This window comes from Ornithorhynchus anatinus, chromosome 9 (genome assembly GCF_004115215.2).
Source record: "Ornithorhynchus anatinus isolate Pmale09 chromosome 9, mOrnAna1.pri.v4, whole genome shotgun sequence".
Lineage (NCBI taxonomy): Eukaryota > Metazoa > Chordata > Mammalia > Monotremata > Ornithorhynchidae > Ornithorhynchus > Ornithorhynchus anatinus.
The window spans coordinates 29,900,782-29,912,811 of NC_041736.1; the positions used below are offsets into that span (position 1 = coordinate 29,900,782).

The 12,030-nt window shown below is 49.0% G+C and overlaps 1 protein-coding gene across 1 annotated transcript in view; it reads right to left on the reverse strand.

Moving 5' to 3' along the window:
- ABHD12 (abhydrolase domain containing 12, lysophospholipase) overlaps positions 1-11,822 on the reverse strand; it is a 117,015-nt gene extending 105,193 nt beyond the window's left edge. Inside the window, exon 1 of the mRNA XM_029072139.2 lies at positions 11,583-11,822. Within this exon, the coding sequence (XP_028927972.1) occupies positions 11,583-11,737 (155 nt within the window). The 5' untranslated portion in view covers positions 11,738-11,822. The remainder of the gene's footprint in view (positions 1-11,582) is intronic.
- Between the last annotated feature and the right edge of the window lie 208 nt (positions 11,823-12,030).

The window sequence follows — 12,030 nt, forward strand, 5'->3', positions numbered from 1 at the left end:
TTTTTGAAAATTTGTTGATGGCTTCTCTTAGGCATCCCTGCGGCATCTCTTTTTGTACAGATTCTCTGCAGGACGGTACCAGATCACAAGTTTTTGAGAAACCAAAGCTGACTCTGACTCTGACCTGACTCTGTTTTGTGGGGGGGTTTTACTACACAATCTGGCCACAATTTGTGCATCATTTAACATTTTAGCATCCCAATGATGCTAATGTACCAGTTGCTTTAATGAGTGATGCTAGATGAGGTAAAGCCATTGCAAGAGGTTATGATGAGAGCTTTCTTTAAAAATAAAGATTAACCTAACTCCTCCCCCCAGTCAAATTTTCAATTCAATCTGACATTTGAAGGGTCTTTCTGCATCCAATTGTTAGCACGTCTCAACTGCATTTTCAACGAATCAAGAAAGTGAAATTGAAAAATGGGTTGCACTGAAAATCTAACACTCTGCATGGACTGCAAAGATTTCAAGTGAAATGTCTGGTAAAAAATGTGGGAGGGTGCCAAATAAACAGGTTGAAGTTTTTCTTAAGGGAAAATGCATTACCACAAAAAGTCACAGGCTGAGCCCCATAAGGGACAGACAGGATGTCCATCCCGATTATCTTTTACCAACCCCAGTGATCGATACAGAGCTTGGCATAAAGGAGACGCTTAACAAATATCACAATTATTATTATTACTGTATCTGCAGAATGCTCTAGATTAACGGAGCACTAGAGGACCTAGGGGGCTAACATTTTCTACCAACATTCTGAGCAGTAAATGTCAAGTCTTTAGACAGAATACAGGAAGAAATGGTGTTTAATTTATGGTAGGAAGCTTTCAGGGGAAAAAAAAAAAACCTGAAGTCAAAGTCAGATTTCTGGAAAATCTCCAACTTTGGGTGACGCTGCATTTATATGCCTTTTGGTATATACTTGAGGACGCTTTTCAGAGACAGCCCTAACCTTATAGGAATCCATAACAATTAACTGGGAGGGGGAAAAAGAAACATCGTCACAAATGACTGTCTGCCCGCTTACTACAGAAATGCAAGTTATTAAATATTTTAAAATCGTTTTGAATGAAACCCATTAAAATGAACACATTTTCAGTTGTATAACAGGGAATCATATTTAAACCTAGATTAATGAGAAGCATTATATAAACAAAACAAACACAATATTAAAGTTATTTTTATGGTATTAAAATCATTTTAGCAATCAAGACCGATAAAAAAATGCCAAGAGAAGAGAAACGAGTAACCTTTTAAAAACATCCTGATTGTCGTTTTAGAAACGTAGCTGTGGAACTGGGAAAGTGCTGTTATTGGAGGAGGAAGATTTAGGAGATGAGATGATCGAGAAACGGGCAGCCCTTGCCCCGGCCAACACCAAGGATGGGCAGCGGCCGATGTATAGGAGTGGGGTTGAAGCGGGCAGAGGGATGATGGAGAGGCTGGAGGTGGCCCCAAGCCCCAAGCTTTTCAAGACCCTGTGACGTGCGGGTTTCCCCACAAAGGAAGCTCCTACCCAAAGCGGCAACTCCGCTACCCCAACCTAAAGCTACCCCCAATCCACCCAGCAGTAAGGGGGATAGAGGGTGGCGAGAGCGAATATGAGAATATATGTGTGCGTGCATTTATACGCCTACACACACACCCACTCTAAACGCTGGGCAGGCTACTTCTGGTGATCAGAAGTTAAAAAGGATTCATAGACACAAGCCTGGCACACATTACTAAGCCGCACACCAGGCACGACTACGCTGGGGCAAATATCCGATCAGGCCGGTGCTGGACCTCAGCAGCCCCTTCCCTTCCTTGGGTCCCAATCGCCAACCAGGGGTCAAAAGCCACAGGCACTGTGAGTGTGAGCCCTATACAGGACAGGGGCTGTGTCCAATCTGATTAACTTCTATCTACCCTGGCGCTTAGTACAGTGCCTGGCACACAGCAAGCGCTTAAATACCATTTTATTTTATTTTTTTTTTTTAAAAAGGGCAGCATCGCTGGGCTCATGGCCGAGCACATGTAGGAGACAGAGCAGCAGAGAGGCCACGGTAAGCCTGAATGTGCAGAAGAGGTATGATATAGCAAAGTCCCGCAATTCCTCCCTATGCATTCCTGCATTACTTCAAGCCCACCTCCCTAGATAGGGCTCACTCCCCGTGAGCGGACCCGATCTCTTCTCAGAGCCGGAGCACACTGTGAGAGAAGCTGCGTGGCTCAGTGGAAAGAGCCCGGGCTTGGGAGTCAGAGGTCATGGGTTCTAATCTCGGTTCCGCCACTTGTCAGCTCTGTGACTTTGGGCAGGTGACTTAACTTCTCTGGGCCTCAGTTACCTCATCTGTAAAATAGGGGTGAAGACTGTGAGCCCCACGTGGGACAACCTGGTCACCTTGTACCCCCCCCAGCCCTTAGAATAGTGCTTTGCACATAATAAGCGCTTTACAAATACCAACATTCATTCACTCATTCACACCATGCTGCTGGCACACCGGGACCACCTGCTGCCCCCACTCGGCACCTGTGCTTTCCCTCCTAGTTCGGTGTGGAGTCTGGCGCAGCTGTGGTGAAGCGAGCCTTAGGGCTTCCAAATAATTCATGCCGGTTTCATGTTCCGGTGAGTTCCACGAATTCCATGGCCAAATGGAAAGAGCCTGGGGGTCAGGGGATTTGGGTTCCAATGCCAGCTCTGCCAACTGCCTGTTGTATGACCTTGGGCAAGTCCCTTCACTTCTCTGTGCCTCAGTTTCCTCCTCTGTCAAATGAAATACCTGGTCTCCCCCTTAGGCTAGGAGGCCCCTGTGGGAAGGGGGGCAGAGTCTGACTTGATTAGCTTGTTTCTAGTTCAGCAGTGAGTACAGTCCTTGGCAAATAGTAAGCACTTGAATACTATTATTACAATTATTTCATTCTTTCTCCAATGGTAAGGATCCAAACAATGGTGTTGGTGGGAAAGGAACATCAGGACTGCCCCTCCAAGCAATGATTCTCTCCTTGTCTTTGCTTTTCATTTTTGATACTTGTATTTTTAAACTGTACCCTTTATCTGTAATGTATTTCTCCTTTGTGCCCGTCCTCCCACTCCCTAGATTGGAAGTCCCTTGTATGAAAACAACCATCTTCGATAGACCTTGTATCTAACCCCATGTTTGGAATAGCTGGGATTCGAACCCATGGCCTCTCTGGCTTCCAGCCACATTCCATTTCTGGTGGACATTTTGCTGCTGCTCATGTGAGCTCAGGCTTTTGGAGTTCCTGAGCGCTTAATGCAGTGCATTACAATCACCGTAATGCACATCCCCTTTACCTCATCCCCTTTCCCTCTGCTCCCCCGGGACCACCCTCTGCTCCCCCCCTTCCCTTGCCCCTTCCCCTCAGCACTGTGCTCATTCGTATATATTATTTATTACCCTATTGATTTTGTTAATGAGGTGCACATCCCCTTGACTCTATTTATCTTGAGGATGTTGTCTTGTTTTTTTTTTGTTCTGTTTTGCTTTGCTGTCTCCCCCGTTTAGACTGTGAGCCTGTCAATGGGCAGGGATTGTCTCTATCTGTTGCCAAACTGTACATTCCAAATGCTTAGTACAGTGCTCTGCACATAGTAAGCACTCAATAAATACTATTGAATGAATGAATATTGTTTTGGAACATAATAAGCACTTAATAAATAAGCACTAACAAACAGTAATAACCCCAAACTTATTAGATATTGACCAGGGGTGGGTTGTATCAGAGTACTTGATGACCAGAACCCAATTCATGGTCCTGAACCCAGAACTAGTAAATCATGTGGAGCTCCCCCCAACCACCCCAACTCTCTCTGTGCTGCTCGTTGCCAGTGCAGCACAATGTGATGACATCGTTACATCACTCTGCCCACAGTCACAATCCACAGGGGACACCAGGCTACACTACTGCTATTCTAAGAAGAAAAAGAAGAATAGCGATATCTGTCATGTGCTTATTATGTGGGAAAAGGCAACTGCAAACCACTTCCGTATTTTTACAAGAAAACACTATGAACATATTACCAGAACAACTGCAGATGGAGAGTGGGGGGCTCCGGGAGAGATGTGTCCACTGAGTCGCTATGGGTCAGAGATGACTCGGCAGCAAGAGATAAGCTTATTATGTGGCAAACACTGTACTAAGCACTGGGGTGGTTGCAAGACAATCAGATCCCACATGGGGCTCACATTCTAAGTAGGAAGGAAAACAGCTATTGACCAGCCCTGAGGAATTAAGTGAATTGCCCAAGATCACATAGCAGGTGAATGGTGGAGCCAGGACTAGAACCCAAGTCCTCTGACTCCCAGTGCTTTGGCTCAGTCGAAAACAGTTTGGTCTAACAGAAAGCAAGGTCCAGCCTGGTGCTCTTCCTGCTAGGCCATACTGCTTCTGACTAGGCCATGCTGCTTGGAGAACTCATTCTTTCCCACTACTTCAACTTCCCAAATGGATGATTCCCAAATCTACCTTTCCAGCCCTAACCTCTCTGCTACCTGATTGTCTGCAGTCTCGCCTTGCCTCCTGCCTTCAAGACAACTCGGCTTGGATGTCCTGTTGACATCTCAAACTTGACGTGTCCAATCAATCAACTTTTTTTTATGGAGTGCTTACTGTATGCACAGCACTGTACTAAGTGCTTGGGTAAGTACAATACAACAGAGTTAGTACACACAATCCCCATCCTCGTAGAGTTTATAGTCTAGAGGGAATCAGGAACTGATCTTCCCACCCAAACCCTATCCTCTCCCAAACTTTCCAACCACTGTACACACCAGCACCATCTTCAGTCTCACAAACCCAAAGCTTTGGCATCATCCTCAACATCTCGCTCAAACACACATATTCAATCTGTCACCAAATCCTGTCAGTTCTACCATGACATTTCTAGACTCTGCCTCTCCCATCTAGACTGTAACCTCACTGTGGGCAGGAAATGTTTCTCCCAACTCTTGTATTGTACTCCCTGCCCACAACCGAGAAGATCCCTAGCTATATCCACCACTCTGCCAAGAGAGGCAGAGCCAAGGAGGGGATGTGTTCTCTCTGTCTCCCCAAGTACTGGCAGAGGCACACAAATCATTCGTTTGCTGCCTGAGGAAAGTCTCAAGGCTTAACCACTACCTACAGCCCTGGATCACCCGCACAGTCTGCTCCTTCACTCTTCTGCGGCAGAGTGCTGCTGGTGGAAATGTAAATATCAGGCAGACTTCGTTCACTTCAAATTTATCCTTGCATGCTTTAACTCTGCCCGGCAAAGGTATTTCTCCACCCTTATTGTCACCCATTCCCATCAGCCTTGTCAGTTGTTCCAGACATTTAACTCCCTCCTCAGGCACCCTGTCCCCCACCCCCCATCCCTTGAGCCCAATGACCTGGCCATCTACTTCATTAAGAAAACTGACACTATCTGGCATGATCTCTCTAAAATCCCCCCTCCTACCCTCTCTTCAACTCTCCCATCTTTCCCAGCAATATCTCTAGAGGAGATCTCCTGCCTTCTCTCAAAATCCACCCCCTCCACCTGCGCATCTGACCCCATTCCTTCGCACTTTATCAAAACAAACACTTGCCCCCACCCTTCTTCCCTCCCTAACAAGCATCTTCAACTGTTCGCTCTCCAATGACCTCTTCCCCACTGCTTTTCAACGTGCCCATTTCTCCCCATCCTAAAAACGAAAACTCTCCCTTGACCCCACGACTCCCTCCAACCATTCCTCCCCAAACTCCTTGAGCGAGTTATCTACACCTGCTGTCTCAAATCTCTCTCCTCTAATTCTCTCCCTGATCCCCTCAATCTGGCTTCCATCCCCTTCACTCCACAGAAACCACCCTCTCAAAGGTCACCAATGATCTCCCTCTTGCCAAATCCAACGGCCTCTACTCTGACCTAATCCTCCTCAACCTCTCAGCTGCCTTCCACACTGTCGACCATCCCCTTCTACTGGAAACGTTATCCAATCTTGGCTTCATTGACACTGTCCTCTCCCGGTTCTCCTCATCTCTCTGGCCGTTCATTCTAGGTCTCCTTTGCGGGCTACTCCCCCGCCTCCCATCCCCAACTGTCGAGGTTCAGTTCTGGGTCCCCTTCTATTCTCCATCTACACCTACTCCCTTGGAGAACACATTCGATCCCAGGGCTTCAACTATCACTTCTAAGCAGATGATATCCAAATCTGCATCTCCAGCCCTAATCTCTCTCCCTCTCTCCAGTCTCGCATTTCCTCCTGCCTTCAAGACACCTCTACTTGGACATCCTCCCATCACTCAAGCTTAACATGTCCAAATCAAAACTCCTTATCTTCCCACCCAAATCCTGTTCTCCCCCTGACTTTCTCATCATCAACCACCATCCTTTCTGTCTCACAAGCCCGTAACCCTGGTGTTATCCTTGGCTCCTCTCTCTCTCATTCAACCCACATATTCAATCCATCACTAAATCCCATAGGTCCCACCTTCACAACCTTGCTAAAATCCACCCTTTCCTCTCCATCCGAACTGCAACTACATTAATACAATCACATTAATACATTACTGCATCATCCTCTTGTTGACCTCCCAGACTCCTGGCACTCCCCACTCCAATCCATACTTCACTCTGCTGCCTGAACCATTTTTCTACAGAAACATTTTGGCCATTTTCCCCTCTACTCAAGAACCTCCAGTGGTTGCCAATCCTCCTCCACATCAAACAAAAACTCCTCACCATTGGCTTCAAAGCACTCAATCACCTTGCCCCCTTCTATCTCAATTTGTTACTCTCATTCATTCAAACGTATTTATTGAGCACTTATTACATACAGAGCTCTGTACTAAGTGCTTAGGAAAGTACACTACAACTCTCCTAATGCAACCCAGCCTGCACACTTCTCTCCTCTAATGCTAACCGTCTCACTGTGCCTCAGTCTTTACTATCTCGTCGCTGACCTCTTGCCCTTATTCTGTCTTTGACCTGGAATGCCCACTCTCCTCAAATCCGGACAGATAATTACTCTCCCCTCCTTCAAAGCCTTATTGAAGGCACATCTCCTCCAAGAGGCCTTCCCTAACTAAGCCCCCCTTTCCTCTTCTCCCACTTTCTGTGTCACCCTGACTTGCTCCCTTTGTTTGTCCCCTTTCCAGCACCACAGCACTGATGCACATATATGTAATTTATTTCTAGTAATGTCTATCTCCCCACCGTCGTTGTGGGCAGGGAATGTGTCTGTTTATTGTTGTATTCTCCCAAGCACTTAGTACAATGCCTGCATAGTAAGTGCTCAATAAATACGACTGAATGAACGAATCCAGGCTAAACCCATCCCTGCCCCAACCCAGCTCAAAGACAAAAGGAGGTAAAAGACAAAACTATGCCAAGCACTCAAACATTAAGTACAACAACACAACAAGGAATGACCTTTTTTGTGCCCAATATGGCTGGGATGGGCTCTTTCAGCCACACACGCATTCATGGACGAACTTTACGGTCAGTGATGTCTTCAGATATGAAGGACAACTAGCTCTACACCCATTTATATCTTTACCCTGTTTTTGTGCTTCCATCGGCTGCCCCTACCAGACCCCAGAAAGCAGCCTTGGCTGGCGGTGAAGATCCTGGAAAGGGGAGGGCGGTTGTGAGCCCCGAGTAGCTGCTGGCCTGCAGTCCCTCCAGAGATTTAAAACAGCTTGACCAACAGATTCACAGAGTTGCAATGCAATGAGGTCGTGAGGGCCAGTCCAGCTCATAGTGGACTGCTGGCAAGAGACTGGAAACTGGACACCCAAAACTCCTATTTGCAAGCATGACAGACACACTGCACCATCACAGTACTCACACAATCTCCCATACACAACCCCACACAGCTGTGTGCTCTGCTCACAGTAAGCAATCAATGACTGACTGAATGATTGAATTCCTGTCACCCTAGCTTCAGCCCAAAGAAAAGCGATGATTTGGGGTATTCACTTTCTAACTGCAAACATGCACTGTAGTGGTGTGGATACCTAATAAACGGTCCACATACACCCAAGGCAAGGTGGACACTTCCAAGCACAGAGTCTGCCCCTGCATCCCCCTGTCCAACACACACACACACTTCCCCATCAGGCTCTTCCTCTCTGGGACCCAGGAAAAGATGGGGTGGGTAGTATCCCCAGCTCAAGGCTGCTGCTGATCTATTTTGAATCTGTTCTCGGTGGCCTGCTGGCCACAGCAGATGTAGTTCTGCCCGGGTCTCCCCCTGCAGACCACAGTTCACAGCCAAGGATTTGGGGGGGCAGAGGAAGGGGAGAAAGGGTCGGGTGAGGGGGTGATCTTCTGCACCCACTGACCCGCCAAGATTGGTGAAAGAGCAGGAAAGGAACATGGTAGGTAGGGATCTCAGAAAAGTTGTTTTCTGACTTGTACACAGACTTGATCCTGGTTTGGGAAATAAATTTTGCATCCAAAAGAAATAAAAAGAAACCAGAGAGTGCCCTGCAGCTGGATGTTCAGGGACCTCAACAGCCCTGGCTTGTCTCCCACAGCTCCTCAGCTTACAGTTGATCAGAATGTAAAAGAGACCCTGGGCGACCCACTTCCTCCTCTCCCTGCGAGTCACAGGGCTCTCTCCCCTTCTCCTCCAGGCATCCCACTCTTTATGTCCTGGGAAGTCCAAATTAGTTGAGGACTCACCAAAAGGAGCTTCCAGCCAGAGGCTGAGCCCAGAGTCACCCTGAACCAGGCTGGTGAAGGTTGAGGCCAGTCCTCTTAGCCCAAGTTCTTGGGCTTCAGTCTTTGCATTAAACTGGCCCAGTTGGAGGACATGTTCTTTCATGCCCTGAACTTTCTCTGCACCTCAGCACTTTCCTGAGCCACAAGGATGCTCAAATACTAATGATGAAATACACTTCCACATGATGTGCCATCTTCTATTATAATTCCACACAACTCCTCCTAGGTGCATCTCGTAAAACGTGTTTCTGAGTGCACAGCCACCTACCTTTTTTGTCCGCTCCACTGGAGGAACTAGTTTTGCTATAAGGAGTTCTTCCTTGTTGAGAGTCTGCTTATCATCATCAACTGTATTTACTGATCATTTACTGTATGCAGAGCACTGCACACAAAGTGTTTGGGAGAATACAACAGAGTTGGTAGGCATGTTCCCTGCTTTCGGTGAGCTTACAGTCTGAGGGAGAGGTCACACACAAGCAGAAGTTGTGTATGCATCTGGGGTGGGGGGCGAGAGAATGGGCAGTAGTACCCCCCCACCTAAACCCAACCTCTCTCTTTTCTAAGCTCTCACATACAGGGTTCTTTTTCATTTCCAACTCCAGGATCAAAACAAGTCACTTTGAGACTCCTGGGCACAGAGTTCTGTCACTGGGAGCCACTCATTCCCTCTTGTCTCAATACACAGCTCCTCATCGTCAGCACCTTGTGGGTAGGGAATGTTGTGCCTCTGTGTTGTACTCTCCCAGGTGGTTAGTACAGTGCTTTATATATAAGAGACACTCAAACTGATTGAGAGGGAGAGATGGCAGAGACCGGAAGTGGCTTTAGAAGCAGCATGGCTCAGTGGAAAGAGCCCGGGCTTGGGAGTCAGAGGTCGTGGGTTCTAATCCCAGCTCCGCCGCTTGTCTGCTGTGTGACCTTGGGCAAATCACTTCACTTCTCTGGGCCTCAGTTAACTCATCTATAAAATGGGGATTAAGACTGTGAGCCCCACGTGGGACAACCTGATCACCTTGTATCTATCCCAGTGCTTAGAACACTGCTTGGCACATAGTAACCACTTAAATACCATCATCATCACCATCCCCAAAGCTCCCCAGATTTATGGTCCAGGGGCTAAAACATGCATCTCGGGAACTACCTAAGGTCCCGACGAACATGCTTCCAACCCTAAAACAGGAAGTCCAGGCTTTTCAGAACTTCTAAGTATTCAGAGCAGCTCAAAAAATGTCTGCATTTCCACAAAGACTACCTGGGGCAGCCAGGGCCTTCTAGGCTTTCTCTACTGCAGGAGCCCTGAGGAAACTGTCTTTTCCCACCCTGCAGGTAGTCCCATGCCTGCCCACTCCTCCCTCATACAAATATAACCAGTCAGTCCCAAATGATCTTCATTGTGCAAAGTCTCCCACACTTGTTAGTTTCCGGCTTAGTAGCTTAAAAAATGAAAAGCAGAAAGAAAATCATCTGAGGTCTGTTCTTTAGCAAACCTCCAAACAATCTTCCCTCACCTTGAGAGGAAGGGTCCTACTCAAACGCCGGCCCCTTTCTCTTCACTCCTTACCAAACTTGAACATAAATGAGGTTTTTCTATTACATCTGATTGATCCTCACACCAATTTTTTTAAACTAATCCAAGATGCTCTTATACAAAAGAAAAGAAATTCAGTAACTACTGATCTGGGATGACTCAACCGCTGACCCGCAGGTGTACAGTTCTAGATCCTATTCTGCTAATAGATTCAGTAGTATACTTTCTCATTTCCCTGCCCAGAAATCTGACAGATTGGCCTTTAGGGCAAGCTTGGCTACCAATACCCACTATTTTATTTTATGGTATTTGTTAAGCGCTCACTATATGTACCAGGCACTGTACTAAGTGCCAGGGTCGACACCAGACAAACGGGTTGGGCAGGGTCCCTGTCCCCCACAGGGCTCAGGGTCTTAATCCCCATTTGACTGAGGCACAGAGAAGTGAAGCGACTCGCCCAAGGTCACACAGCAGGCAGGTGGAAGAGTGGGGATTCGAACCCAAGTCCGTGCCCTTTCCAAAAGGCCACGCTGCTTCTCCCCCGATTAGACGGTAAGCCCGTCAAACGGCAGGGACTGTCTCTATCTGTTGCCAACTTGTTCATTCCAAGCGCTTACTACAGTGCTCTGCACACAGTAAGCGCTCAATAAATACTATTGAATGAATGAATTCTCGTAATCGGAACATATAATGATCGCCGCAGACGAATAAAGATCACTCAACGGACCCAATCTTACAACCTTTAACCTTTAAGACTGGAAGAGCAGAGCCAAAGCCGCCTTGGCCTTTTCTACAACGGGGAACTATCCCGGGTCCCCGAAAATAAGGCGGGAGGGCGATTTGGAGAAACCCGCCGCGTGAAGTCCGCGTTCATTCATTCGATTTACTGAACGCTTACTGTGTGCAGAGCACTGTACTAAGCTCTTGCAACGTCCAATTCGGCATCAGAGAGAGGCCATCCCTGCCCAACAACGGGCTCACGGATGCATCCACGGGGCAGGTCCACCACCGAATCATTCTATAATGACAATGTTGGTATTTGTTAAGCGCTTACTATGTGCCAAGCACCGTTCTGAGCGCTGGGTGGATACAAGATCCCTCCACCCTTGCAGCTTTTAAGGCCAAACGGTCCCCGCGGCCCCGACGACGGGGTTTTTCTATTAGGGCGGGCACGGTGCGGGCCGGACGCGGAGCAAATCCGGAATCCGGGAGCGCATCCCGGGCACCAACCTGCACCGTGCCCGACCCCCCGGTGCCCGGGCTCCCTCTGGCCAGCTCTGGAGCTCGAAGGGCCTGGCACCCGTCGTCCCCGACCCCCCCGTGGGGCCGCCAACCCTGTTGGCCCCGAGCCGCGGCCGCCCCTACCTGCTGAGGGCCCGCTTCATGGCCGAGCCCGGCTCCCGAGCCCCCGGGCCCGCCTGGTGCAGGTGGCGCTGCGGGCGGCAGTCCGGGTCCGGCGCGGCGGGGGCGGCGGCCAAGCGCTCATGCTCCACGGTCACCGACTCGTTGCGCTTTCTCATCCCGGGCCGAGGCCCCCCAGCCTGCCGCAGTGGACGCCTCGGCGAGCCGACCCTGAGCGCTGCGCTCCCGCTCTGCCGCCGGCCGCCCCGCCCCGCCCCGCCCCGCCCCGGCCCGGCCCGGCCCCGCCTCCGGCCCGGCCCCTCAGGAGCCGTCGCCATCTTGGGGCGGGACCGGCCCGGCCCAGGCCTAGGCCTGCCTTCTGTCATCGTGCGGGAAAACCCCGGTCCTCCTCCTCCTCCCTGCCCTGCCCTGCCCCACTCGGGGAGCGGATTGTGTATTTGTGGGTCTCTTC